Here is a 26,554-nt window from a genome sequence, read left to right as displayed (position 1 = left end):
ATATTTTCTTACTGAGAGAGTTGAAGGGAGCAATCTCGCTAATACACGTAGCTGTCTAATGACCTGGTTTCACTTGTACATCATGCTTTACTTCCTCCCGTTTCCTTTTTGCTTCTGTTTCTTTTTTCCCCCACACTGATAGCATAATTAGATATCATAGTCAGCAATAACGTTTCAAAGGAAACTCTGTCTTGTATATGCTTTAAAATATACTAAATGCTCACAGCAGCCCTTCAGCTTGTGAAAATGGTGCTATTGTTCTCTTTGGTATTTGTGGGGACTTAGTCAAGCCTAAAAAAAACATATAGTGATGTCATCTTCGCTTAGAGATGGAAGTTATTACAGTTGGGGCAAGAAGGTGTTGAGCTGCAGTAATGGGTGTAGGTGATATCATGCCACAGTATATAACAGTTGCTAAAACCACAGCATTTTTTTCTTCTTCAAATCAAGTAGCTTATTTTCTTTGCATATTGAGACTCATCAAATTGTCATGGCCACTTTAAATCAGTATTATTGGCAGTAATCCTCACAGTTATCCCTTGTTCATTGCTATTTTCACATTGTCTGATACTTGGGTCCCAGGGTATGCATCCAGTTGATCTAATTTATAAAATCTGACAGCCTATTTGTATCTGTCATTTTGAACAGGAAACCCCCTTATTCAGTGTCAAGGTTCGGACTGTTAAGTGGTAGTCTTTCTCTTTGTAATTCAGGAAGCCTGCATATCTTGTCTTCGTGTCTAAATTCAAAGTGATATGCTGAAGCGTTTTGCCTGGGAGTGGTTATAACAGCTCTCAGGCTTGGTTTGGTTCAGTTCAGCGAGAAATTAGGAAGTGTGCTGATACACATGCAGTAATTTCTGGCTTGAAAACTGATACATGAGCACAATTATTTTCCTGTTTTGCTTTAGTTTGCTTTAGTTACTAAAGGTGTGCAGAGGAGTTCTGTTTCATTTCAACCTAATTCTGTAAAACTATGGAGATATTGATTTTCTAGTTAGACACTGTGCCTTTTGTTATTTGTAGTCTCAAAATTCCCTGAGTGATGTGATGATGGTACTTTGATCAACATGTAATACCACAGATTTCTATTTTTTAGGGCAGAAATTGGATGATGATATCCCTTGAGAGTCTCAATGCTCAGTTTATTAATCAACGCTGTCTTAGAGCAGATAAATTCTTACATGCAGCAACACCTAAAATCCTCTCATGATTTTCTCTGAAAAGGCTTTTGGAAGAAATTGTTAAAATGATAGTTATGAGGGCTGTTATAAACAACCTTATTTTAGTGTTTTTTATAAGAGAAAGAGGCGTGTAAAATTACAAGAAGTGGAAATAGGTTTTTGTTTGTTGAAGAGTGTGAAGTGGACTTTAGATTCACACAAAAGATTATCTCTGCAAATTTACACTGTACCTGGAATTGGTGTTACTTGCTGTCACAGAGAACTGCGGTCCTGGAGACACCTGCTGTTTTAAGAGCTGCCATAAAGATGGTGGTTTAACAGATGTGAAGATTGATGAGGTTTTAGTCTGTCAGCATATATTATAGCTGAAATGCACTCCTTTTCTTTATTGCCCCCGTAAGCTCCATGGCTAAAAGTAGGCCTTCGGTCAACAAGCTCTATCTACAGGAAGTAAAACTCACAAGGTTTCCTTAGATTAATCTAATTTGGAGAAAAAGGCAGGACCTTTATGTCCAGATCACTCTGGTTCTCTCACCCGCTCATCTTTCCACGGCGTGCGACAGCTGGCTGTCAGCTCTGGCTGCTTGTTGCTCTCCCTATGGCTCCTGAGGCACACAAACTTGCTGCCGCCTGGGGCTCCCTTGCACCCGTAGACATCCCAAAGTGGAAGCAGACCGGCAGGGATGAATGGCTTCTCTTGTGAGAAAGGCTTGACATTTTAAAAAAACATCCCCTATTTAGGGCCTGACTCTTTATTTATCATTTATAATTATTTTTATTTTTGCGTTTTTATTTAAACTTGAAGGAATCATTGGTAAAAAAAAAAAGACATTGATATTTTTTTTAATCAGTGTATGGTGTTTAACATATTCATGAAGTTTAATTGTTTCGGTCAGTACTGTAATCTCAACTATCTTGATTACTCCTCTTGTTTCATTTGCAAACTACCTGTCACCGTCAACTAAACTCTAAAGTGATCTTACCATAGTAGGTTATATTAACTATTATACATACAATATTATTATATTATATTAACAGGTAAAATACCTTTTAAGGTCTCGATTACTTTTCTCATCCTTGAGAATGCATAAAACTGCTAATTAATTTGACAAGGTGGTTACCTGCTCAACTAGTCGGGAATGTCAACCACCAACTAATCATCATGATGAAGCACGTTAAATGTGGACGGGGCTTAACTTAAGCAGAGGTGATGGAAATCCCATAATCCAGTTATCCTAATTGGACTCAGATGTGCTTCATATTATATTAACGTAAATAGGTTGATGGTTAACCTTTTAGCAACATAAAGAATCTTTTTATACATTTTACTCACAGTAAAACAGTTCACCAGGTTTGATTCACCTCCTTAGCAAATTAATCTACAAAAGGTCGTACAGGAACGATCACAAGTCCTCTTTTCTTGATTGTGTGCATAAAAACGCAAGTTTGGAATTATTTTTCAGGCTTAGTTTGTTGAGTCAATGATGCTTAGTTGTGGTTCCCATCTCATTTAATTGTGACAGACCCAGGGTAAAGGTTTACCTTGACCTCTTACTGATGACTGAAAATGACAGTACTTAGATGGGTCAGCTTGCACAAGCATCCAAATTAAATGGTTAATGATTAGCTGCTTGACACACTGGGGCTAAAATGATGCAAGAGGCCAAGGCCAACCTATTTTCTGTTTGTGAATTAAATGGAGAGATGACACCTTGATCGGCTTCTGTCACTTGTATTTATTGCTATAATACAAAGGGAAAATGTGGTGTAAAATTGAGTGGGGTATTAGCTGTCAGCGTGTTTTAATTAGAGGCACAGAGAATTAAAGGAGATGGTGAGAGACAGCCACGGAGCAGCAACAGTCAGCTTTGCTGGATAAACCCAGTCACTATTTTTTTTTTAATGTGTTGTGCTGGTGGTGAGTCATTCTTCTCACCTCTTTTAGAAAAGTATGTGTTAGGTTGTAATGTCAATTAACCATTTAACTAGTAATACAGGATTATTTTCTTCTTTACACAAGTTTTTATTGACCTGCTTGGTGAGTAGGAATGAGAAAAAAACGGCAAGACCCTCTTTTAATTAACTCACATCTGAAATCAATGGAAACAATTTGGAATTTTATGAAGCAGTTCACTGAAGTCATCATTTTTTATTGTAGTTATTTAAGTAATTTATTCAGGAGTAAAGTTTAGCCCAACCATTATCCTACTATATTCACTGATTATAATGAATTGGCAAGGATAAAACACAAATCAACTGTAAATATATTTAAGTGAAGCCTTTTTTAAATATGTTTTTAGACCCCAATTATATCATCAGTTAACAAACTGACACACACAAAACAAATATCAAGGTTTATATTTTAACAGGAAAAAGCATTTACTTTGGGATTTGGTGTTAATGTTAACTCCGTTTTCTGATATTTTATATGCTACTTTATTGGCATTAGATCTATTCTAGATTATTGGTGAAATCTAGAATTGGTGGGACTACCATAACGTAATGGAAAATGAAATCAACACGACGTATCACTTTTATATCATGATACATATCTGTTATTTAAAACGTCTTCATTTAAATAAGGTGTTTATTCCCTGATCAGAGTACATTTCAGTCAGGTCTTTGTACCTGCATGATGGATGTGAGTAAAACACTCACAACATCACTTGCAATGAATCCAAAGTATTTCCAAACTCTTCCAGAGAAGAGTCTACAGAGATTAAATTCTTAATTTAACAGACATTTGGTTATGAAATGACCACAAATGACACGTCCATTGGTTGTTCTTTCACCCAGGGTCCAACAAGGGCCTGGAGTTTGCACTGCTCTCCAGGTATTCAGGTTCCTTTCGTGGTCCAAACACATGTATGGAGTTAGGTTAATTGGTAGGTGTGAATGTAACTGTAAAAAGTTGTCTTTCTGTCTGTGTTAGCCCTGCAACAGACTGCCACTTGCCCAGTGTGTACTCTGCCCCTCACCTTATGAGAGCTGGGTTAGGCTTCAGCTGCCTTACACCCCCGAATTGGATAAGCAAAACAAAATAGGGAGGGGGTAAAATCTAAATGGAGAATTCCAGGAACACATGAGTGTATAGAACATTATTGTTGAAACAGTAGTTAGTCTCGGTGTTCACACACAAAAAAGTGTTGGCCTGACAATGACGTTCTAAACACAATAAGTGTTGCTGGAGTTTTGACTTCTCCAATATTAATAAAAAAGAAAACCCCATCAGAATCAGCAGTTTGAACTGTCTGTGCCTACAGCACGAGATCAGAAGAACAATGTATCTTATTGTCTGTGCTCTTGTCACTGTGCTCAGTTTCCAAGGCGGTGTCATGGTTTTTATTATGCCTCTGGTCTGCTTGTCTGTTTTTCTGTCGTTTCCTCATTCTCTCCATGCACTGGCCCTGCTCATCCTTTTCCCTGTTAATACGCTGATACTGCCAGCACAGCTTCCGTTTAGCCATCAGCATCTCCACTCTTTAATGGTCTCGGTCCTTTACACCCTCACCCCCGACCACCCCCGCCCACCCCCATCTGCCTGTCAGTAGCAGTTTCACACAGTCACTCCTCCCCAGCCCTCAGTCCTGCTCCATCTCTTTCCCGTAAACACACACACACACACACACACACACACACACACACACACACACACACACACACACACACACACACACACACACACACACACTCTCTCTCTCCATCCAGTCTGCACCCCCACCCACACACAGCTAGCATGAATAGAACTGAAAAACTGTCATGCATCATCAAATGTGCGAAGGCCCTTTTGAATATTTGACTCTGCCTTGAATGTTGAGGCATTTGAATGGGTTGCTGCAGAAAGCTCCTTCTCTGTACACATGGATGACTGGGTCTCAGGCCAGCCAGACATGTAATGTATCAGAGAGATGACTCCATAACGTGACAGTAGTGTGTGAGTATAGGCACCTGTGAGTCCATAGCTGATTCAACCCCTAGTCAGTTGGTCATTGTGTTGAAAACAGCAGTTTTGGGGGATTAGATTTGACCATAGTTTTCACATTCCCTGGCGTGTCTGAAAGAGGTGAAAATGTTTGACATACCCACAGAATGTGTGTCATTGTTTGCAGGCATTGTGTCCTCCACAGTGTCCTGTCAGAAATGCTGAATCCTTTTGGAAATTATGCTTTTGGAGGCCTGCTGATGAGAGCACAGCTCGCTGACTCTTACTTCAGTGAGACACGCTCCCCCCCTGTGAACTGCAGCAACTCACCCATCTGTGCTCCAATTTTGTGACACATAATTAAGGCCTTCTCTTTCTTTTCTTTTTTTCCTGATGTGAATAAATATTTCTTGTTTTGTGTGAAATTCCCTGATGGGTTTAAAACTAACATTTTATGAATTAACTGCAGTTTTTTCTTTTTGTATCTGTCTTTGCCTACCTAGGTCTAAGCGGACAGCCTGCAGATATTGAGAAGCGGAAAACAGTGTTTGGGGAAAATCTTATACCTCCCAAAAAGCCCAAAACGTTCTTACAGTTAGTGTGGGAGGCACTACAGGATGTCACGCTGATTATCCTTGAAGTGGCAGCCATAGTTTCACTAGGCCTTTCTTTTTATAAACCTCCAGATGCAGAGAGAGAAAGTAAGAGACCATTCATTACATTTGTTTTATCTTCTTTTTCTAGATATTACTTATGTTTGAAGTCTTAATTATGTCTCTTGTTAAATATATTTAGTGATACTTGCAGTGACATGTAATGATGTGATGGCATTTATTTTTCTCAGAGCCATGAGATGATGTGTTAAGTTTATGCTTTGTATGTTCATTTTTTTCCCCCATCCTCCTTCAGACTGTGGAAAAGCTGCTGGTGGTGGTGGGGATGAAAATGAGGCAGAGGCCGGGTGGATCGAGGGTGCCGCCATTCTTCTGTCAGTTATCTGTGTGGTGCTGGTAACAGCATTCAATGACTGGAGTAAAGAAAAGCAATTTAGAGGCCTCCAGAGCCGCATTGAGCAGGAACAGAAATTTACTGTTGTCCGTGGAGGACAAGTTATTCAAATTCCTGTGGCGGAGATTGTGGTTGGGGACATTGCACAAGTAAAATATGGTAAGAGCTCACTTAAACATAAGCCTTTATTTAATGGTTAAAAAAAGTCAATCTGTTAAGAATGTCGAGATATTGTGGAACCTATGTTTTATTAAGATGTTTATTATATGGGCCATTAAGAAAACAGTACTGCACATTTAGGTCATCCTTGGTTCAAGGTTTTAGTTTTAGTTCATCACAGATTAAGATGAGGATTTCTCTTCAAGTTTAACTTCCCTGGTCGTGGGAGGAACGCAACAGCCAGCTCACTAATGATTTAAATCCATAAACCAGTAAAAAGAACATTACTGACATAACCACTAACCTCTGAAGAGACGAGCACTAAAGTGTTTCACATGACTCACTTAGTCATAGAATCTTTGAGAGCCTGTGATTAAGGCATAAATTTAAACTGTTACTAAGATGTTGTTTCTCCAAATTAAAGGCTTGTTTGGCTTTGTAATGTTTCAGGTGACCTCTTGCCTGCTGACGGAGTCTTCATCCAAGGCAATGATCTGAAGATCGATGAAAGCTCACTCACAGGGGAGTCTGACCACGTCAAGAAAACACTAGAAAAAGATCCAATGCTGTTATCAGGTAACATGAACCTAAAACCTTCTCCTTTTACTGGTTCGTACTGGGAAGGACCGAATTTTCAGAGGTTTTATAGATTATGTTGTCCAATATATTGAACTGCTTTTAAAAGAAATTTTCTGGAATACTCATTGCACTGAATAAATGATCCAAAATTTTATTGAAATCAATAAGAACAGGAGATCATCTGGATCTTCATAAATAAACTGTTATAATCCACAAATTGAAAATAATGGACCATCAGATATTTGTTAGTATTCAGCTCAGCATGAAACTTGTGTTCTGTTGAAAACATGTTTGAAACTGAATTGGCTCCTGATCTTGCCTCTCAGTGCAGGAAGTTATCAGCCATTCAACATTTCCAGCAATTTTTTTTTTTTCTCTGTCCATCATATGTCCCCAACGCCCTTTTAAATACAGTTCATGGCTTTGTCACGAAAAACGTGTGTAGGGAGAAACACTTTTGTTTAGTTCATCTGGCTCTCTCCTGGCACACCTCCAAGGCACAGGAGTCATGTGTGTTTGTGTGTTTGTGTTTTTATGCGCTGCCTCGCTACTGCTCTTTGATTTCCCTTAGCACGGCCCGTATCCCTTCTCACGAATGAAAGAAAAGCATCTTCTAATTAACACAGGAACCTTTAAATGCTTTCCACTCCTCGGCTGTCAGAGCCTCGTGGGTCTCGCTCCTTTACTCCGACTTTAGCTTGTCGTGTTTTTTGATATTTGATGTTTCTGTGGGGTTTTTTTTTTTTTTTTTTTGGTTTTTTTAAATCGTGTCTTGAGAGAAATGGAGAGCCAGAGATGCAACACTGTTACAGCCTCTCAGAATTCCATTATTTCACACAGACTAACAATTGGCTTTTGATTAAAGGCTGTTGATTAAAGGTTTGGAGTGTATCTGCAGTAGTGACTTATTCTTTCTGTACTTTCAAGTGCACTATTCATTTGTATTTATTGCCTGCAATTGAAAACCTGCATTTAGTTTCTCGTGTGTATATCAACATACTGCTTGAAAGCCTGGCTAAACCACCTTCTCAACAAAGGAATCTAGCACAAAATTTTCACTGAACCAAAATGAAACATTCAAAGGAACAAATAAGGATCGGCAGGGATAAAGCTGCCACCAGTGTCTAAACAGAAACCTGAAAGAAGTCATATGGAAACAGTGAAACAAAGAGCAGGGCATTTATCCTAGGTACTGTTTCCTGATGTCCTTTACTGACACTTTGTTTTCCTTCTTCTGTTCAAAGGCACCCATGTAATGGAAGGCTCAGGGAAAATGTTGGTCACTGCTGTGGGTGTCAACTCTCAAACTGGAATTATCTTCACTTTACTCGGAGGCGGGGAAGAGGATGATGACGACGAAGAGGAAAAGAAAAAGGAGAAGGAAGAGAAGAAGAAACAGAAAAAAAGTTAGTATGCTCCTCTGCTTGTTGCCCTTATAAACTCAGCACAAACACATACACACAGACACACAAAGAGCATTGTCTTTACCATTAGTTTTACAATCTGCAGAATAATGTAGTTATAGCAGGGTTTGTATGAATGCAAAAAGCACTGATTTGACCTTTGTTTATATAAAACAACTTTTAGAAGTTGTCAGAGGGTCACAGTAGACGACTTATTTTATGCCAACCAAATCGGCTATTTGTAGCTCATCTTATGTATGATGGTAGAGTTCTCCTCATTTAAATCAGTAATTTGAAGAATGATTGGTCTAATTACTGTATAAAGAGACATTTATCAGTATTTCCTTATACGATTAATTCGTTTATTTAATCCTTAAAAAAGGATGTGCCTATTATGTTCCTAACTCTGTGTTGCATTCTTCCACAGATAAGAAGCAGGATGGTTCTGTAGAAAATCGAAAGAAAGGTGAGTAACTTGCCCACACACAGACTGACATGCTTAACCACATGTAATTGCCTTACAGCTTAGTGCCTACATTTAGGTATTAGCCTTTAGCTTCATCAGTGGGTCCCTCCCCATTTAACAGTCCTGAGGGTAGGTTACAGCCCCAGTCTGTTAATAATTGGCCACCATAATTTCATGCAAGTAATGAGGAATTACATATTTTTGCACGACCCTATGTCACCATATACTTAGTACGGGCTGTTCTTGGCTCTCCATTGTACTGTCTGGTCCTCCTGTCTGTCTCTCTCTCTTCTTTTCTCGTCCTTCCCTGGCACATTGCGCTTCGAGCAGCAGGTGCTACTGAATCCAGTTATAGCGATTAGTGATGAGGAGATTAAAGCCATGCAACAATTCTGGGGCCAGAACATCTGCTTTCCCACCCATCTCTCTCTGACTCTCCCTCAGGCCCCCCTCAATTTGATTTCTATTGATGTCCCAGACTGAACTATTCAGAGTCAAACTCTGAGACTTGCACTGGTGCAGTTTCAGACCGATAACAATGATAATGAGACTCTTTAGTGGTAACTCAGCCAGCGAGCCAGCCTTGTTCTGCTGGGACACTATGATCAGTAGTGCTTGGGTCTGTGACCACAACCCTGGCGCTGGTCCCTTGTGCACAGATTCCCTCTGCCTGCCAGGAATCAGCAGTAATCCTTTAGACTGAGATTACACCGACCATGTAAGTGCAGAGCAAGCCACAGTCCACAGCAGCTGCAGTAGCCCAGTGCTCTTGCTTCCTGCTGCATGCATTCGCACACAATACTGTGCTATTGTCCATACCATTGTACCATAAATAGAGCCTTTAGTATCCCCAAATTGGACAAGGGCTCCCCATGCTTTAAAAGAATTGTGTACTTTGTTTAAGACTTCAAAATGTTAAGAGAATATTTCAGTTGTCCTGCAGGAACTGCCATAGCGTCAGTGCCCAGGAAAGCTAATGATTTTATCATGGTGCGTGACATGACAGAGACCAGCCCCTGCTGGCCTGCCAGCTGCCTCTTCTCCTCCTTTTGGAATTAGAGGCTTTGTGTGTCCAAGGTTACCTAGTTAGATGTGGGTTTGGTATTCCCATTAGTTCTGCAGGAACAGAAAGTGGTCCTGAGGGAGATTGAGAAGAGAGGTTTATAGGAATTTACCTGCAGAAGGAGGAAGAGTAGGAGATGCCTCAAATAGATCTGTCACTAGCTAGGTAACCTGTTCTTTAAACCTCTTGGCGGTAGTATGGTAATTAATTCAAAATCTTTCAACTAACTTCTGTGCCGTCAGCTCACAAACATAATTACAGTGACATTTCCACAGTTCCTGGGATAACAGGGAAGCAACAAAGCATGCTATAATTTTGAGTGATTTTATTTAATCGGATAACTTGTGATACAGTGCTCTACATATTCTAAATATTCTCATCATACAGCAATTTTTGTGATCCCGTTTCAATCAACTTGCTCTGACTTGTTACCTGTAAAGCCAGATAAACAGATATTTTTAGGGGCGGAGGAAATCTAGTCCAGGCCTGTTGTTGAGCTAGATTATATGCTATAGACACGAAATATAAAAACTGTTCTCGAGTTTTCTAATATTACCAGAGAGATGAATACGTTTATTTGATCTGTATCAACCTTATTCACCCACAGCTGTAGAATACAGTTTTTATTTCTGGTCTTGCAAATTGGAAGCAAATATTCAAATGTAGGCTTGACGTGGCACCTGATTGTGAATGAATACTCTTTTCATAACTGACAAATCATAACTGACAAATCAGCATACTTTCATTTCAGTCGTTGCTTTTTCCATAAATCCTAGAGTCTTTCTTAAATGAATTTAACACAGTATTCCTTTATATAATTGTTTAAAACACTCGGCACCAGTAATGGCCAGTGCAGATTTGGAATAGCCAGGCCATTTTTAACAACCTTGTCTTGTTTTCTCTGCTGCAGCTAAAGCCCAGGATGGTGCTGCAATGGAAATGCAGCCTCTGAACAGTGACGAAGGAGCAGATGCAGAGGAGAAGAAGAAAGCCAACCTGCCAAAGAAAGAGAAGTCTGTTCTCCAGGGAAAACTGACCAAACTAGCAGTACAGATTGGAAAAGCAGGTGAGTCAGTCAAAATCACTCGTTTCTGGCACAGCTGAGTGCTGTAGATTGTAAAACATTTTATGTGCTTGTACTCTCATGCCCTTGTGTTCACTCCAACTTTTTTTGGGTTGTACGTCTCCAACTGTTTATATTGTATAATCACAATTACACCCACTATAAGCAATATACCGCTAAATGTGTCCTGATAGTAATATAACTTTACATCTTTCTTTTCTCATGTTTTGCCTCTAGGTCTGGTTATGTCAGCCATCACTGTTATCATCCTGGTGGTGCTGTTTGTAGTGGATACCTTCTGGATCCAGAATCTATCCTGGGTTAAGCAGTGCACACCTGTTTACATTCAATTTTTTGTGAAGTTCTTCATCATTGGTGTCACTGTTCTTGTGGTCGCTGTTCCCGAAGGCCTGCCACTTGCTGTAACAATCTCCTTAGCGTATTCTGTTAAGGTGAGACTCCTAGCCAAGTGACCTGTGCACGAACTAACCACCTTACACTTTAGCCTATTAAAACTAGAAGATCAAGCCGCTAAGATCTGGTTAACAACTTGAGGAAAAGGGATCATTACTTGGCTTTAGGGTATTATTTAGCCAACATAGGGCTTTAGTTAATCAAGGAGTTAGTCATTCAGTTGTAAAATCTCACCACATTTATTTCATGAAACAAATAAAATGTTTTCATTATAGAAAATATAGCTTTCAGTGTTGTCAGACTTTATTTTTTTTTAATCTTCCTACAGAAAATGATGAAGGATAACAATCTGGTGCGTCACTTGGATGCCTGTGAGACTATGGGAAATGCTACTGCCATCTGTTCTGACAAGACTGGTACACTCACCATGAACCGCATGACTGTGGTGCAGGCCTACATCGCTGAAAAGCACTACAAGAAGGTCCCTGAACCAGAGAACATCCCCTCCTCCACTTTAGACATCCTGATTCTGGGCATTGCAGTCAACTGCGCCTACACTACTAAAATCATGGTATGCTTGTAAAAAGCAGTGTACCTCTAAAATTGACTGTGTAGCACATTAACTTTGTCTTCACATTTTTCTTTTTTTTTTTTTTCTTTCTTTTAGCCTCCAGAGAAAGAAGGGGGTCTGCCACGACAGGTGGGTAACAAGACCGAATGTGCCTTGCTCGGCTTTTCTACTGAGTTAAAACGCGACTACCAGGCTATCCGCAACGAGATTCCTGAAGAGAAACTCTACAAGGTCTACACCTTCAACTCAGTTCGCAAGTCTATGAGCACTGTGTTAAAGATGGCTGACGGCAGCTACCGTATGTTCAGCAAAGGAGCCTCAGAAATTCTCCTAAAAAAGTAAGAGACGTTTTCATTTTTCATGTTCATTCACATGTTCTGCTTTTGTATGATTTGTTTTGTTGTTTTTTTTGGCTGGGGGATTGTATGGTTTAATATTATCCTCTTAGATAATAATTCCTCTATGATTTCTTTACTGAAGAAGCATGAAATCATGGATGTCTGATCAGCTAAATGAAAGGTTGTTCCATAGCTCTTTTTTTGTACTCATTCGGCTGGCCAGACTTTGCTGTAAATGATATGTGTAATGGCTTAAGCAGCTAAGAAGTTCAAGTGCATCCCACCCAAGCCCCTTACGTTGTGACTTAAAAACAGGCACTGAGAAAATGAGCCGGTAACAGCTCTGTAAGCCTCTTAACCAAGCAGGCTTCTTTTTAACCCACAGAGGGCTTAGTGTGACTTCTTACTGCTGCAGCTCACCATTCAAATGCTTTGTCTTCTCCTCTTTTCTTACCCTTTTATCAAATCTAAATTACATTTTTTACATTTATGCGTCTGTACCTATCTCCGTCTTTATCCATGTTTCTTAACTCCAAGCCATTAATGGCTTTCGTCTTTGGATGTTTCGCCCTCCTACACGTTCTTTTTCTTTTTTTTCCCTTTACATTTATGATTTAATGTGTCGTCTTTACACATTTCAGGTGCTATAAAATCTTGACAGCTAATGGTGAGCCAAAGGTGTTCCGCCCACGGGACAGAGATGACTTGGTTAAGAAAGTGATCGAGCCCATGGCCTCAGAGGGCTTGAGAACAATCTGCCTTGGATACAGAGATTTTCCTGCTTCTGATGGGGAGCCTGACTGGGACAATGAAAATGATATCCTCAGTGGACTAACCTGCGTCTGTGTGGTTGGCATTGAAGATCCTGTTAGACCAGAGGTTAGTGGCTACACTAATGTTAGTGAGTTCATGCACAAACAGTTTCACTTGTTTGATTGCTAGTAAGAAAGCTGTCTACAAAGGTAGAGTATTTATCTGCACTTCATTTGAAGGTCCGTCTTTTGGCTTTGAGTCAGAACCCATTGCTTGATGTGGCACATTGAACAACTTCACTAGTTGCAAGGTTGCGCTCAAAAAGAAGTATTTAGAATGATTGTTGTCCAAACATGTAATGAAGGACAAACGGCCACACTGCTGGTACTGGCAGATTGCTGGAATTGGTGACACTATGGCTAGATGTGTCTATCATTAAGAAACCATAATTAGATCAAACATTAGAATACGTCAATTCTCGTTGGCTGACAGTTTTATGGAAACTGCTGTTTGCAGAGTTTGCACTCAATTTGTGGACCAACCATTTTAACTAAACTCGGCCACATCAATGACTCCATTTCAGGTGGTTTGGAAGCAACACAAAATAAATGATGGGTGAATGTAAACAGTAAAAACAATAGACCTAATTTAGCAGTCAATACTAGTTGAGGTGGATCTAGTTTCCAAAAATAAAGTGATTAAAGCTGTTGGTTTAAGTTTTTTGAGCATTTAACAAGCACATGTAGAAGAGCTTTATTTGTCAGTTGTCAGCTTTATTCATCTACTGGACTGTTGGGCACACACACTTTTTAAGCAAAGCAAAAACAATATTTCTTTAAAGGGAGCACTTACTCCAGGAGGACCCATTTGTTATATCAATTTTATAATTTCCGTAGGGTTTTCTAGGATCTGAGTGACATAAATGTTTGTCATCAGGGTGTACCTGAGACTTGGTGCAGATGTCAGAGTATTCTCTAGTTTGCATGCAAACGTATCCAGGCAACTTCTACACCTCAAAGGCGCCATCTGTACATTGCATCCTACAAGTAGACAAGAAAGCACAACTATGCTTCTGTGGTGTTTGCAGCTGTTTGTGGGCGTTGGTGAGGGAGTATAATCCTTGCCTGAAAAAGTTAGGTCATTTGCTTGCTAGATGCTTCACTGTCGCTCATTTAGTTGGCTTTCTGCCATTTTATGTACTGGACAGGTGTGCTGGGCTTGTTTGTAGGAAAGGATGAGGTTTGGAAATAATGTGATAAAATCACTTAGACGGGGATAGTTTGATATTTGTAATGGGCCCCTTCGTAAAAAAAAAAAAAATGAACCAGTGTTTTGTTTTTTTAGTGCTTAAAATCCCAGATATATATAAAATTTATTTGAATACTTAGATTGATAATCCCTAGTGATATTTCTTTTTCCTGTGCTTTTTGTGCTTCCCTTCAGGTTCCAGATGCTATCAGGAAATGCCAGCGTGCTGGCATCACCGTGCGGATGGTGACTGGGGACAACATCAACACAGCTCGAGCCATCGCCACCAAGTGTGGCATCCTACAGCCTGGAGATGACTTCCTCTGCCTGGAGGGAAAAGAGTTCAATCGCAGGATACGCAATGAAAAGGGAGAGGTGGGCCACAGCAAAATAGTGTACCTCAGAGACTGTTGCAGATGTGCTGTTTGGATTCTATTAGGGTTTTGTCTCATGTTTCTAGATTGAACAAGAACGCATTGACAAGATCTGGCCCAAACTTCGAGTATTGGCTCGCTCTTCCCCCACAGACAAACACACCTTAGTCAAAGGTAGTTATGTTTCTCTGGTATGGGTAAAAATGGAAAAAGTGAACTAATGTGTTTGTTTGTTTTCTTCTTTTGCTGCTAGCCTTTTCTTTTCTTTTCTTTTTTTTTAGGCTGTAACGGTTTTATTTTAAATTTTGACATTTTTCTGTTCTAGGTATTATTGATAGCACAGTGGCAGAACAGAGACAAGTAGTAGCAGTGACAGGAGATGGTACGAATGATGGTCCTGCCTTGAAAAAAGCAGATGTTGGTTTCGCCATGGTAAGTTACTTGCGTATAATTTCTTAAATAAGGTTTAATCATAAATATAAATTGGGTCATTCTTAACATCAACATCTTGCTCAGTATCCCATGGTAACTCTGGCAGTCAACTAGAAAGAAGTCAGAATTTAGGCCACTTAATCATCTCGTTAAATATCTGGTGGATAGATGGAACAGATTCTTAATGATCATCTTGTTGTCTCCAGGGCATTGCTGGGACAGATGTTGCCAAGGAGGCATCTGACATCATTCTGACTGATGACAACTTTTCCAGCATCGTTAAAGCTGTCATGTGGGGTCGAAACGTCTATGACAGCATCTCCAAGTTCCTTCAGTTTCAGCTAACGGTCAATGTGGTGGCTGTCATTGTAGCATTTACAGGAGCGTGCATCACACAGGTTAGCACCTAGATATTGTAGGGTTATTTTGTTTTGGATTTTTTTTTCTTTATTGTGTGTCTGAAGAGTTATTTCACTGTTATGCTCTGAATAGAAATTAACTTGGTACCACGGGCAACACATTGAAAGAGCTGAAGCAGAGGGAATGAAGATCCAGCAATAAACTGAGAAGAAATAAAGGCTTTTATGTATAACATTTGGAAATTTGGAAATGTGTCCTTGTGGAAATGCAACAGTATCCAAGAGCAGCTTACCTGGCTCTCATGTCTTTGTTCATTACAAAAAAGATTTGTTTGTTTCCTACCTGCCATCAATCTTACACCTCATAACAAAATATGTACTCCTCAGTGCAGTCACTGCTCCAGCTCATAAACGTGTAATTTGGTTCGTGGGGATCGAAATGTGTTTAATAGATGATCTGAATTTCCATAACCTAATTTGGCGACTCGCTTTCTTGCACTAGGACTCTCCACTGAAAGCTGTACAGATGTTGTGGGTCAACTTGATCATGGACACTTTTGCTTCACTAGCTCTGGCCACAGAGCCCCCTACAGAAGCCCTGCTGCTAAGGAAGCCATACGGCCGCAACAAACCTCTTATCTCCCGCACCATGATGAAGAACATCCTGGGTCATGGAGTTTATCAGCTAGTCATCATTTTTACATTGCTCTTTGCTGGTAAGGGTTTTGTGTCTGAAGATGTTCTCTGTACCCTGCACTGTTATCCAAGATTTTCTTTTTCTTGACTGGGATATATTTTTTCCCCCCTCTGTAGGAGAGAAATTGTTGGACATTGACAGTGGCAGGAATGCACCCCTCCATGCCCCACCCTCAGAACACTACACCATTGTCTTCAATACCTTTGTAATGATGCAGCTTTTCAATGAGATCAATGCCCGTAAGATCCACGGTGAAAGGAATGTCTTTGAAGGCATCTTCAACAACCCAATCTTCTGTAGTATTGTCTTGGGTACCTTTATTATTCAGGTACAGTAGACTAAGACTTATCTGAAGCATCAGTCTGCACAGGTGAAATCTGAGGTTTTACACTTTGATTAAGTCTCCCTCTCTTGCTCCTTTTTTATTTTATTTTTTTCATAGATTGTTATTGTGCAGTTTGGAGGGAAGCCATTCAGCTGCGTGGCTCTGACGATTGACCAGTGGCTGTGGTGTACTTTCTTAGGCTTCGGCTCTCTTCTGTGGGGACAGGTATGAAAGTACAGCTGAGCTTTACCTTTTGTTGGCAAGGTACAGAAATGCGGTATTACACTGCCCCCATGTGTCAGCTCTAATCTAGTAGGTACAGGGTGTTGTCAGAGACATGTAAGAGTACATTATGTCCCGCTGCTGTGAAGAGATTAGTAATTAGTAGTAGATTGATTGATTGATTTTTTTATTTTTTTATTTTTTTTTGGGGGGGGGGGGGTAGCTACCACAAACACATGTGGTCATCAAAGTTATTCAATTTTATTATTTTAATTTGACCTTTAAGGGGATTATTAAAGATATATTTCTTTTGTAGTTGTTTCAATTTTGAAAAGTTATTTAAATGTAGTAAAATATTAGTAGTTCAATGGTACATGTTTTAAAATTTAAATATTATACTTTTTGAGTTCTTTGCCTTTTATACTTGAGTTGAAAAATATAGTTGTTGTGTTTTTTTTCTAAGGATTGAAGGGTGAGATCGCTCACTGGAGTTTATAGTAATGACTGGAGGTTCATAATGAATGTTTAATGTTGTTCTGTTTCACATCAATCCTGATCAGCACTTATATCACTTTTGCCAGCTGGCGTCACCAGCTTTACATAAATGGGACTACACCAAGTCCTATAAAAGCACATAGCTGAGAGTTGAGGAACTGAATTGAACAAGTACCAAGATTGTTGGTTCCAAAGCAGCGATTGCTCTGTTCTTTTCCTTAAAGGCCGGTCAGTCCCCTAAATAGATGCTGACAACATGTGTTCACACACCTGTTGGTGCATAGAGTTCAGCAGTCTTCAATTCTAGGCTGCGTGACACAGTCGACTGGGATCTTTTGGCACATCGGTAGATTCTTAATGCACCCTCAGTATCTTAAAAGCTGAAGACTCAGAGAATTACATATTTTTGAAAATACACATTTAGGAGAAACCCTTAGTGTTACCAGGCTGTACAGTTACAGTTAATATGGGTAACATTACCATAAGCTTGTTTTGGCTGCTGTCTTTTTAATAAGGGGTTGCCATACTGGATGGATCCATTTTTACACCAGATGGATTTGTGTCTCCTCCCAGTGTTTTGTATATTAGCCAAACCGTGTGGAACCCTCATACTGGATTGTATTCCCACAAACCAGAGCAATGGTTAATGTCCAGAGCAATGTCAGGGGTTTTGTTTTTGTTTTTTTGTTGTTGTTGTTTGGTTTGGGGTTTTTTCGGGGGGGATGTTGTCTGATAACTTCTAATTATGACATTGTGTGATTTAAAATCACCAGACTTGTGTCTGACTCATCTGCGTTCCACTTTGTGATCTTTGTGGCTAGTACTTGAGGAGAAAAGTTTCTGCCTTCTTGTTAAATTGACTGAACAGCATCTGCATGTGATCATGTGAAAGGATCCTCCTGTTCATCAGCAGTGGGAGGGGCTTGGAGCCCAAACCGCATGTTATTGAACTGGCCATCAAATTTTCATGGTCACTGTCCGCTTAATGTCGGCGATGAACTTAATCATGGCTTGTTCTGCCGTGATAAACTGCACGGGGGACTAAAACTTCATCAGGAGTCACGGTTGCTCACTTGTATCCTCATTGTCTTCCAGGTTATCTCTTCAATACCCACCAGCCGCTTAAAATTCTTGAAAACAGCAGGCCATGGCACCCAAAAAGAGGAGATCCCAGATGAAGAGTTGGAGGAGCTGGAGGACATGGATGAGATCGACCATGCTGAACGGGAGCTTCGTCGAGGCCAGATCCTGTGGTTCCGAGGCCTCAATCGCATCCAAACTCAGGTGACAAGTCTCCGCAGTTTCACGTGCAGCACTCACCACCACACCCCAACACCAAGGGAATCAAAAGCCATAAACCCTTTAACTCTCTACTGCTCTTCCAGCTTAAAATCTATTTTGTTCTTTCTCTTGGCATTCCTAAAGAATGGCTTGTGCCCTAAAAAAAAGCCTTTCTCTAATTTTTCTGTTCTGCTTCTGAGCTAAAGCAGGGTCCTATGCCTATGTTTTTGTTTTTTATTTGACTCAGTCTGACTCTATCTGCTAAAACTAGTTTGAAGGTACTGATGAGAAGCAAGTGAATTGGATTGGATGGACAGCACGATAGAACAGCTGAATGTTCAAAGAGTATTGGCATGGCTATAGCTGGAAGTATGGAAGGAATCTGCAGAGAAAAGAGTGAAAGTGAGGTCAGATTTTTGGAGTAAGAGCTCCCTCCGATCAGTGCCTTTAAACCCAACCGTCCCCCTTTTTCCTCTCTCTTTTAATTATAATGTCTAAATCCAATTTCAAAGTGCCATTTTTTTCTTATGGTTACTGGTGCCTTTTCTTTATTTTTCTCTCTTTTCTCTCTCTCCTCTGGCTGTGTTGTGTTTTTATTTCCTCTGGGCTTTTTCTCCTGTCACGCTGTCTGATTCTTTGCAGATGGATGTAGTGAGTGCGTTCCAGAGTGGAACTTCCTTTCAGGGGGCTCTAAGGCGGCAGGCCTCCAACTCCAGCCAACAACAGCACGATGTAACCAATGTTTCTAGCCCTACACATGTAGCCTTTTCTACTACTACCACTTCTGCCACTGCCGCCAACACCGCTTCTGCCACTGTGGGGTGTGAGTGCGTGTTCTCCTCTAGTGCATGAGACTTTTATTTCTTCTTCTAACATCTTCCTTCTCCACTCTTCTTCTCACCTAACGTTGACACTTTTACTCTGTCATGCTTCTCCTAATGTTCTCCCCTGTATTCTTTTAAAAAGACCTCAAAACCACATCTTCCATATTGCTTCGATAACACTGCTCTATATATATATGTACCTTGTAACCAGGTCGCTTCTACTGTCAAGGTGTTATCTCTGTGTCATCATGTTTTCTGTTCTGCTTCTGCTTTGGTCTCAGAAATGAACAAGGTTTACTGTTATTTCGGGGGGGTGATGTGTATTTACTATGATTTAAAAAAACAAAACAAAAAACAAGTTATATTCTGGGTTGACAGTCTCCAGGTTTGTCTGCAGCTGCCTCAGTCTGCCTTGTGCCTCTGTAGCACTCATGGGTCTTTGTCGCAGCTCTCTAGTCCCTAGCTAGGTAAATGTTTTGAGTATATGCCCATGATCACGGTCTAAAAGAGTAGACACGAACTGAATGTCAGTGGTGAAAATAAGACCTTGGCTTTTCCAGAAGAAGAAATGGTTTGCCGCAATAGCATCAAGTGGTAATAAGCTGTAATTTACTGGTGTCTTTGGATGCACTGCCTTTTAACATCACGCTATTCATCCGCTCACATAGGAAGGTCACTGTGCCGAGACTGGATTTGGTCATTTGATGGTGGTGTTTCCAAACTCCTTCCTTTCGACCCTGTGCCTGCTGACAGTGACACTTTTTGTTTTTCTCTTTCAGAGTTTAAAGACAGACCACCTGACGAGCAGTGAATTTTAAATGTTTTACAGATGTCACAAAAAGAGTAAAATGGAATAAATGACTGTGCTCTTGAATGTAAACTTGTGGGATTTTTCTCAGGCACATCAACAGCAGAGCCGATGTTGTTTTTGCCTCTGCAATATTGACAAGTCATGCAGTGCTGCAGCAACATTTAGTTCTATTTTAGGTGCGACTTCTTCAGATCTCTGGACCTGACACTTATGGGTGCTTGTGGGCATGGATTCTTCATTATTAACCTAATATTTTCCTTTCAGGTTTCCTTAAAATATTTGGCCATTTTTCTGTGTGTGAAAGCTTGTTTGTTGGCAAAATGTGTCCAAAGGGCAGGTTGCTGCCAAAATGACCTAAAAACAATGAATACCACTGACTCCCCACGTATTCTTCTTTAGATTCTGTGAAATGTGTCATGGGCTATACTCAAAGGTTTACTACCATTGAACACAAGGTAGCGCCGCGCTCTGCATGGGTTCAAAGTCTCTGGTCTCGTTTGTGAGTTTTCTCTCTTTGTGCTGTTTTTGACATGTATACCAGCTTGTAGACATGCTTGGCTGCTGCAGCTTTCTTTCTTTTCGTTTTTTTTTTTTTTTTTTTTTTTAAACTCCACAAGCATAAGCTATAACTGACCACCCCTCTTTTTGTCTTTCTGTCTCTCTCCTCTTTCTGCCTCTCATTCTCAGCCTTTACTTTGTCTCACTCTCTCTTTCTGTCTCTCTTCCACTCCTTTCTTTTCTCACTCTCTTTGTCTCCATCTGTCCTTTTCTCCAGCTGTCTTTACTTTTTGATCAGCATGCCCAACAACAGTAATTTCTTGTGTCCAGCTTCTATCCCTTATTTTCTCTTTTGGTGTGTTCTTGTAGAAAGAACACCATTCCCCTCATTTCATTTATTTATTTATTTTTGGTTCCCTTTTGCATTTTAATTAATCAGACACAGGCCTCTACCAAGTGTTTTGTGAATTACTAATACAAAAAACACATTGCATCAAGTTTGACACTGGTTTGTACTCTCCCTGATATATTCACCGATTTCCTGAAGTTGCTTTTTAATTACTCTTAAGACTAGTTTCAGGTTTTGTCTCCAACAGATTTAGGTTTTCTGTCTCTCAGAGAGTCTTTAATATTCAACCAGCATTCGATTTGCACACTTCGCACATCTGATCAGTCCAGCCCATCAGATTGCAATTGAAAGCCTTTTATGGAACGGTGATGGCTTGAAGCGTTATATTTTCATTCGCTCCTTCTGTACCAAATAGGGCATAAAGATTAAATCACTGTGCAATTGCAAAATAAAATGCAGTTCTTCATATGGCAGCTTGGAGGCTGGCTCAAAAAGCAAGTGAATGCACATAGTTTATGAACAATGCCCAATTTTAGGGAAGAAATAAACATGTTAATAAGCTGGTGCAAAGACCAGATCAGATTTGAACTGTTCTCCCTGTCACAGTAACTGTACGAGGCTGTTTACCATTGTAAGGCTGGTTTGAGTGGGCCTTATGCATTACCCAGACAATATCAAAGTTATTGGCTTGGCTGACACCAAAATCTGCGTTTGTGCAGTTATCTCAAAAAAGTCTTTCTGTGAGTGGAATTTATTAGCACCAATTAACAGGCATCTGATCTGTGCAATGCATCCACACAGTCTATAGATGGTGCTGATGTAGCTGGGTTGTTTAGTTTATACCGTGCCACTTCACCCACTCCTCCTTTCCTTACTTCTGACTTCACAAAACAAGATTTGATCCCAAACAAAGCTCCAAAATGCAGCTCCCATCAAGTGCATACAACTGTCCGAATTCATTAGCTTAATTCCATTGTACCTGTTACTATGGTACAGCTACTATGGTCAATAAGTGTGTATAAAGTGCATACAGACGTACACACAGTATTTACACAATACATGTTGCTGGAAGTGGGAAATGTATTCCCTGGGTTCCCTTATCTTTCCTCCTTTGTGCAGAGCTGCACATATGGGACTCAAGGGTTCTGAGTCACCAGGCAATTCGCATTGTAGCAGGAGGATAGTGGAGTGCAACATTAAACACAGGCACCCACACAGGCCACAGCAGCCACCGGATATAACAACTTTCCTGATGGAAACTCTGAAACAGTACTCCTTATGTACAGTCTGTGCATACATCTGTCTTTGGGATTTAAAGCAATATCTCTGGAACGCTTCAAACTGAAATGTCTGCAATACCAATAATAACAGGTGTAAGTTCTGGAGCGGTGAGTTGTATAGCTTACAGCATTGCTGTTTACATGTCACTGTCCCTCCTGGGCTTCTAGAGGGTGAACGACAATCCAAATTACGCTTGGATACAGTACACCACCTGGAAGATTTTCCTATAAACTGTCATTAATCTGCACTTTTGCAGCGATTCACAGTGCTGCTTACGTTAAAAACCCCACTTTTCTTGCAGCGTAGAAAGTTGAGACCATTATTTACATTTTCTCGTGTACTGAATTGGCGATATTAATCTTTAGTGTTCACTTAGTAAGAGTTTTATTTATTATACATTTTCATTTTTAGTCTTTGGGTATTTTTATATTCACTGAGAGACAGAAATGAAAGAATATTGGCTGCTCCTGTTTATACATTAAAATACAACTAGAACCGTAGATGATGGTTGGAGACAACTATTCATTTCCAGATTAGTATAAAACTTTACCACTAGAAATAACAGCACACCTGCACGTTTCTCTGGGAGTCCCCCCCCCCCCTCACAGATTTCTGGTTTTGAAGCGCCTAAAAACTCACCTATTCTGGCCCAGTAAGACCTAAATCTGTGGTGTTTTCCAGGTTTTAAAATAGACGCACTCTTATCATTACCGAATGTGACTAAATACACCTTTCCTGCTCCCTGTCCCTTCTCCTTCCCTCCAGATCCGAGTGGTGAAGGCATTCCGCAGCTCCATCTCCCTCTATGAGGGGTTGGAGAAGCCAGAGTCGCGATCATCCATCCACAACTTTATGACCCACCCCGAATTTCGGATAGAGGACTCTGAGCCCCATATCCCCCTCATAGATGACACAGACGCGGAGGACGATGCTCCCACCAAGCGCAATTCGGCCAGCCCGCGCAACGCTACCCCCACACCGCCCTCACCCACACCTTCGCCTGCCACCACCGTTGCCCCCACCACGCCAGTCTCTCCCTCCCCGAACCAGAACAATAACGCTGTGGAGAGCAGTAACCACCTCCTCCCCGAGGGCCCCAAGTCAGGAACCCCCTCAGCCCCAGGGAGCCCACTACACAGCCTGGAGACCTCGCTTTGATCTGACCCAGCTCCACACGTCACCACCTCTTTTCTACCCGCCACCAAGGAGCTCAACTCAGACAAATCGAACGGACACTAGGAGCGTCGAGACGAAGGGTTAGACGGAGAGCGGCGTCTTGTGTGAGCTTGGCTTGGGTTGGACTTAAAGAACAGCAAACATTCAGAGGAATGTACGGCTTGGTGTGGATTCTTTGGTCTTCTTTTATTTTTGGTTATTATTATCCCACTGCAACACAAGGACTCTGTCTTCACCCCTCCCTCCTTGGTAACACTTGTTTTTCTCGGTAACAAGGGGTGACTATAAACTAAGATTGAAAGTGACCTGTTTTTATTATTATATTATATTTTAATTGAGAAAGGGAGGTGCTCCTCCTGGCTTGAAGATCGTCTGTAAGAATTATGAACGAACCTTTAGCTTCTCTTTTATCTGAATGGTGTTGTATATTTATCTCTTTGGCCCTTGCTCATTTTGAAACTTATTTCTGCTCCATCGGCTGTTAATATTTTGAGTTATTTATGTTTTTGGAGGGGAAAAAAAGCAGGTCTGTTTACAAAGTTTGTAGATACTTTTTTTCTGTTTGTAGGCAAAGAGCTTCCTGATGTATGATGCAGAAAACTGGGACAGATTAAAAAACGAATGAGAGGATTATTTCAGATACTGCTGTATTTTCAGGAAAAAAAGGGGTGTTTCTATTGAAACTTAACTATTTTTGCCTGCAAGTTTTATTTGTTATATATTTGTAGATAAATATAGAACCTTCTAGCCAAACCGATAAACACTAAGGCTTGTATAGAAAAAAGAGGTCCATCTGACGAGGTGTTTTCACAGGAGACGGGACGGGAAAGATAATTAAGGCCTCTAGTCCACTAACATCGCTATAAATATTTAACTTCTTCCATTTCTTCGCTAGTTTTCATGTGCACAAAACCTTCTGGAGTTCTGGATTCTCTTTTTCAGTCATTATGTTGTGTTCAGGAATTTCCACATGTTGAAAGGTTCAGTTATTTAAAGGGAGTTTAGAAAATAATCCCAGGCTCTTATTTATCATGCCGAAAGCTGGGAGGAGGAAACAAAGTCTTACCTCAGAGTCAGATACAAGGTCCTTTATGAAGCCGCTTAAGCGTAAAGTAGGAGTTCTTCTTTTTGATTTGGAACCATAAAATGAAAATCTCTTCTTTTAGCTGGTATGTTGCACTCAAAAGCATAGATTAATTTGACGAAGGGCTTGTGGGTGCGTTAACGCTAAAACATGTTCTGCCAAAAGCACTAAAATGACTTTAATCAACTTTTTTTTTCCTCTTTTTTTTTTTTTTTTTTTTTATGACCGCTGCAGTTCAAACTAGCGCTGTATTATCTACTGAACGAGTGTGTCTATTTCTCAGTAAGACCTTCACATAGGCTAAACGTCAGTGTGCCTTGGCTTCAGTAATAATTTAGACAATCTTGGTCCCATCATTTATCGCCTTCAGGAGACTCCTTATGGGGGGAGAGAAAAAAAAAGACCTCCACAGCTAAAAGCAGGACCAAAGTCATCCTCCATCTAACATGTGGGGACAGCAGAGACTGACTTCCTCCCTCTGGATGCTTGATAAATACGGACACTGGTCTTTTTCTTTCTTTTTTTTTTTTCTTTTTTTTTTTTTTTCCCTAAATGGTGCATTTTATTTATATTTTTGAATTTCTCAGCCCCCCCTCCCACTCCCCGCCAATGTAGAATACTGACATTTGTTTACTCAGGCATAGAAAAAGTATTTAATTTAAATGAGAGGGGAAAACCCCTTTTTGCTTCAGAGCTTGTGTATTTAGCAAAAACATCTTCATCTTTGGTCAAAAACAAAGTGAACCATTTTTCATATCTCTTTACGCTTTAGGTAAATATTAATTTTATTCCTCTGACTATTTCTGGTTTGTTGGCTTTTTAAAAAAATTAAATCCACCAACAACCACCACCCTATTCAGAAGACTCCTTTAAACCATTATTAATAACAAACGTTGCTGCATTTGGTTTGTTTGTAAAACTATTTTTGACACCTGATGTACTGGAAGCGCTAAAGAATTCGACATTTGTGCATTTTTCAAGAATAAAAGCCGAGGCATACACTGGTATCTATCTGCACAGGGTACTTATTTCATAACGTTCCTTTGGGGAAAAAGAATTTTGATACAAATCGTAATAAAATTGTACCTTTGTATTTTTATGGCAATGCTGATGATACCTTTCATCGTACCTAACAAATTTTGGATGATTTGACACCAATCGTGTTCTATGGGGAACGGGGGTTTTGGCCACTAAAATGTTTTGGGATTTTTTATTTATTTATTTTTTTGTTCTGGAAGATTCATCTCAGGGTGCAAATGATGTGAAAGAGAACAGGCCTCTCTTTAGTTTGCATTTTAGAACACGCTTAAATGTTTGGGATGGTGCTTGCCAACCACACACACGGGATAAACTCGGGCAGCGGGCTGCAGATTTTTCCTGCAGCCGTCTGGCCGGCTTCACCTGAAGGGCCGTGGACAGGGAAGTGGAAGGTGGAAATGTAAAGTCATAAATGGTTTGTTTTCCTTGTTTTACAGACGACAAAATAGCAGCTAGGATTGAGAGTGAGAAATTGGAAAAAAGCGAGAGGAATCCATGTGAGGAGTTTGTTCTGTAGCTTCTTCCTGTAATGGGAATGAATGTTTTTTTCCATCTGTTTTATGGATTATTATTTTTTTATCTTTTAACATTTGGAAATAAAAGTACTTCATGTCTGTTTTATCTTGAGCATTTTAAATGGATATCGTGATTGGATTTACATTTGAAACTTGTCGAGTAATGTGTATGGTTTTTAAAAATAAAAAATGTATTTAGCCTAACTGCAGGGCCATGTTTGTCATTTATCATGCAGTGTTTCACCATTTTGCAGTTCTCAAATGTGGACTGCGCTGTATTGAAAATCATCATCCCTACAGGATAGAAGGAAAACACTTTGTAGAAGGTCTGTTTTTCATCTAGTGGATTTTTCTCATAATAAGTCTGTATTTTTTATTCCTGCACCATTGCCAAATGTCAGCGTGGCCAATGCTGCCAATACTGGCATTAAACACACTCAGCCCCTCACCAGTTATGTCTTCCTAGTACTGACTGGGACCACCTTTTTTCCTATAGAGCTGCCTAAATACTTCATGGCAGGAAATTTCCTCAGAGATTTCCTCCATATTGATATGACAGCATCTCAAAGTTGCTGCACATCAATGACTCCAATCTCCTCTTCCAGCACATCCCAAAGGTGCTC

General features: G+C 40.2%; 1 protein-coding gene across 3 annotated transcripts in view; it reads left to right on the top strand.

Annotated features, from left to right (window-relative positions):
- Nucleotides 1–26,135, top strand: part of atp2b1a (ATPase plasma membrane Ca2+ transporting 1a) — a 39,782-nt gene extending 13,647 nt beyond the window's left edge. Inside the window, exons 3-22 of one of the 3 annotated variants that reach the window (XM_084909821.1) lie at nucleotides 5,609–5,806; nucleotides 6,015–6,272; nucleotides 6,723–6,848; nucleotides 8,096–8,257; nucleotides 8,682–8,720; nucleotides 10,694–10,849; nucleotides 11,084–11,298; nucleotides 11,589–11,831; nucleotides 11,928–12,169; nucleotides 12,811–13,048; nucleotides 14,366–14,545; nucleotides 14,631–14,718; nucleotides 14,870–14,976; nucleotides 15,183–15,374; nucleotides 15,838–16,051; nucleotides 16,149–16,360; nucleotides 16,475–16,582; nucleotides 18,170–18,358; nucleotides 18,998–19,087; nucleotides 22,884–26,135. In XM_084909821.1, coding sequence (XP_084765947.1) covers nucleotides 5,609–5,806; nucleotides 6,015–6,272; nucleotides 6,723–6,848; nucleotides 8,096–8,257; nucleotides 8,682–8,720; nucleotides 10,694–10,849; nucleotides 11,084–11,298; nucleotides 11,589–11,831; nucleotides 11,928–12,169; nucleotides 12,811–13,048; nucleotides 14,366–14,545; nucleotides 14,631–14,718; nucleotides 14,870–14,976; nucleotides 15,183–15,374; nucleotides 15,838–16,051; nucleotides 16,149–16,360; nucleotides 16,475–16,582; nucleotides 18,170–18,358; nucleotides 18,998–19,087; nucleotides 22,884–23,276 — 3,650 coding nt within the window. In that variant the 3' untranslated portion in view covers nucleotides 23,277–26,135. Of the gene's footprint in view, nucleotides 1–5,608; nucleotides 5,807–6,014; nucleotides 6,273–6,722; nucleotides 6,849–8,095; nucleotides 8,258–8,681; nucleotides 8,721–10,693; nucleotides 10,850–11,083; nucleotides 11,299–11,588; nucleotides 11,832–11,927; nucleotides 12,170–12,810; nucleotides 13,049–14,365; nucleotides 14,546–14,630; nucleotides 14,719–14,869; nucleotides 14,977–15,182; nucleotides 15,375–15,837; nucleotides 16,052–16,148; nucleotides 16,361–16,474; nucleotides 16,583–18,169; nucleotides 18,359–18,997; nucleotides 19,177–22,883 lie in introns of all 3 variants that reach the window. The other 2 variants (XM_084909823.1, XM_084909822.1) reach the window with 2 other exon arrangements.
- Nucleotides 26,136–26,554: the final 419 nt, after the last annotated feature.

The sequence above is a fragment of the Perissodus microlepis genome, chromosome 17 (genome assembly GCF_051167445.1).
Source record: "Perissodus microlepis isolate ML-2025 ecotype Zambia chromosome 17, ASM5116744v1, whole genome shotgun sequence".
NCBI lineage: Eukaryota > Metazoa > Chordata > Actinopteri > Cichliformes > Cichlidae > Perissodus > Perissodus microlepis.
This window is presented reverse-complemented; position numbering and strand designations above follow the sequence as displayed.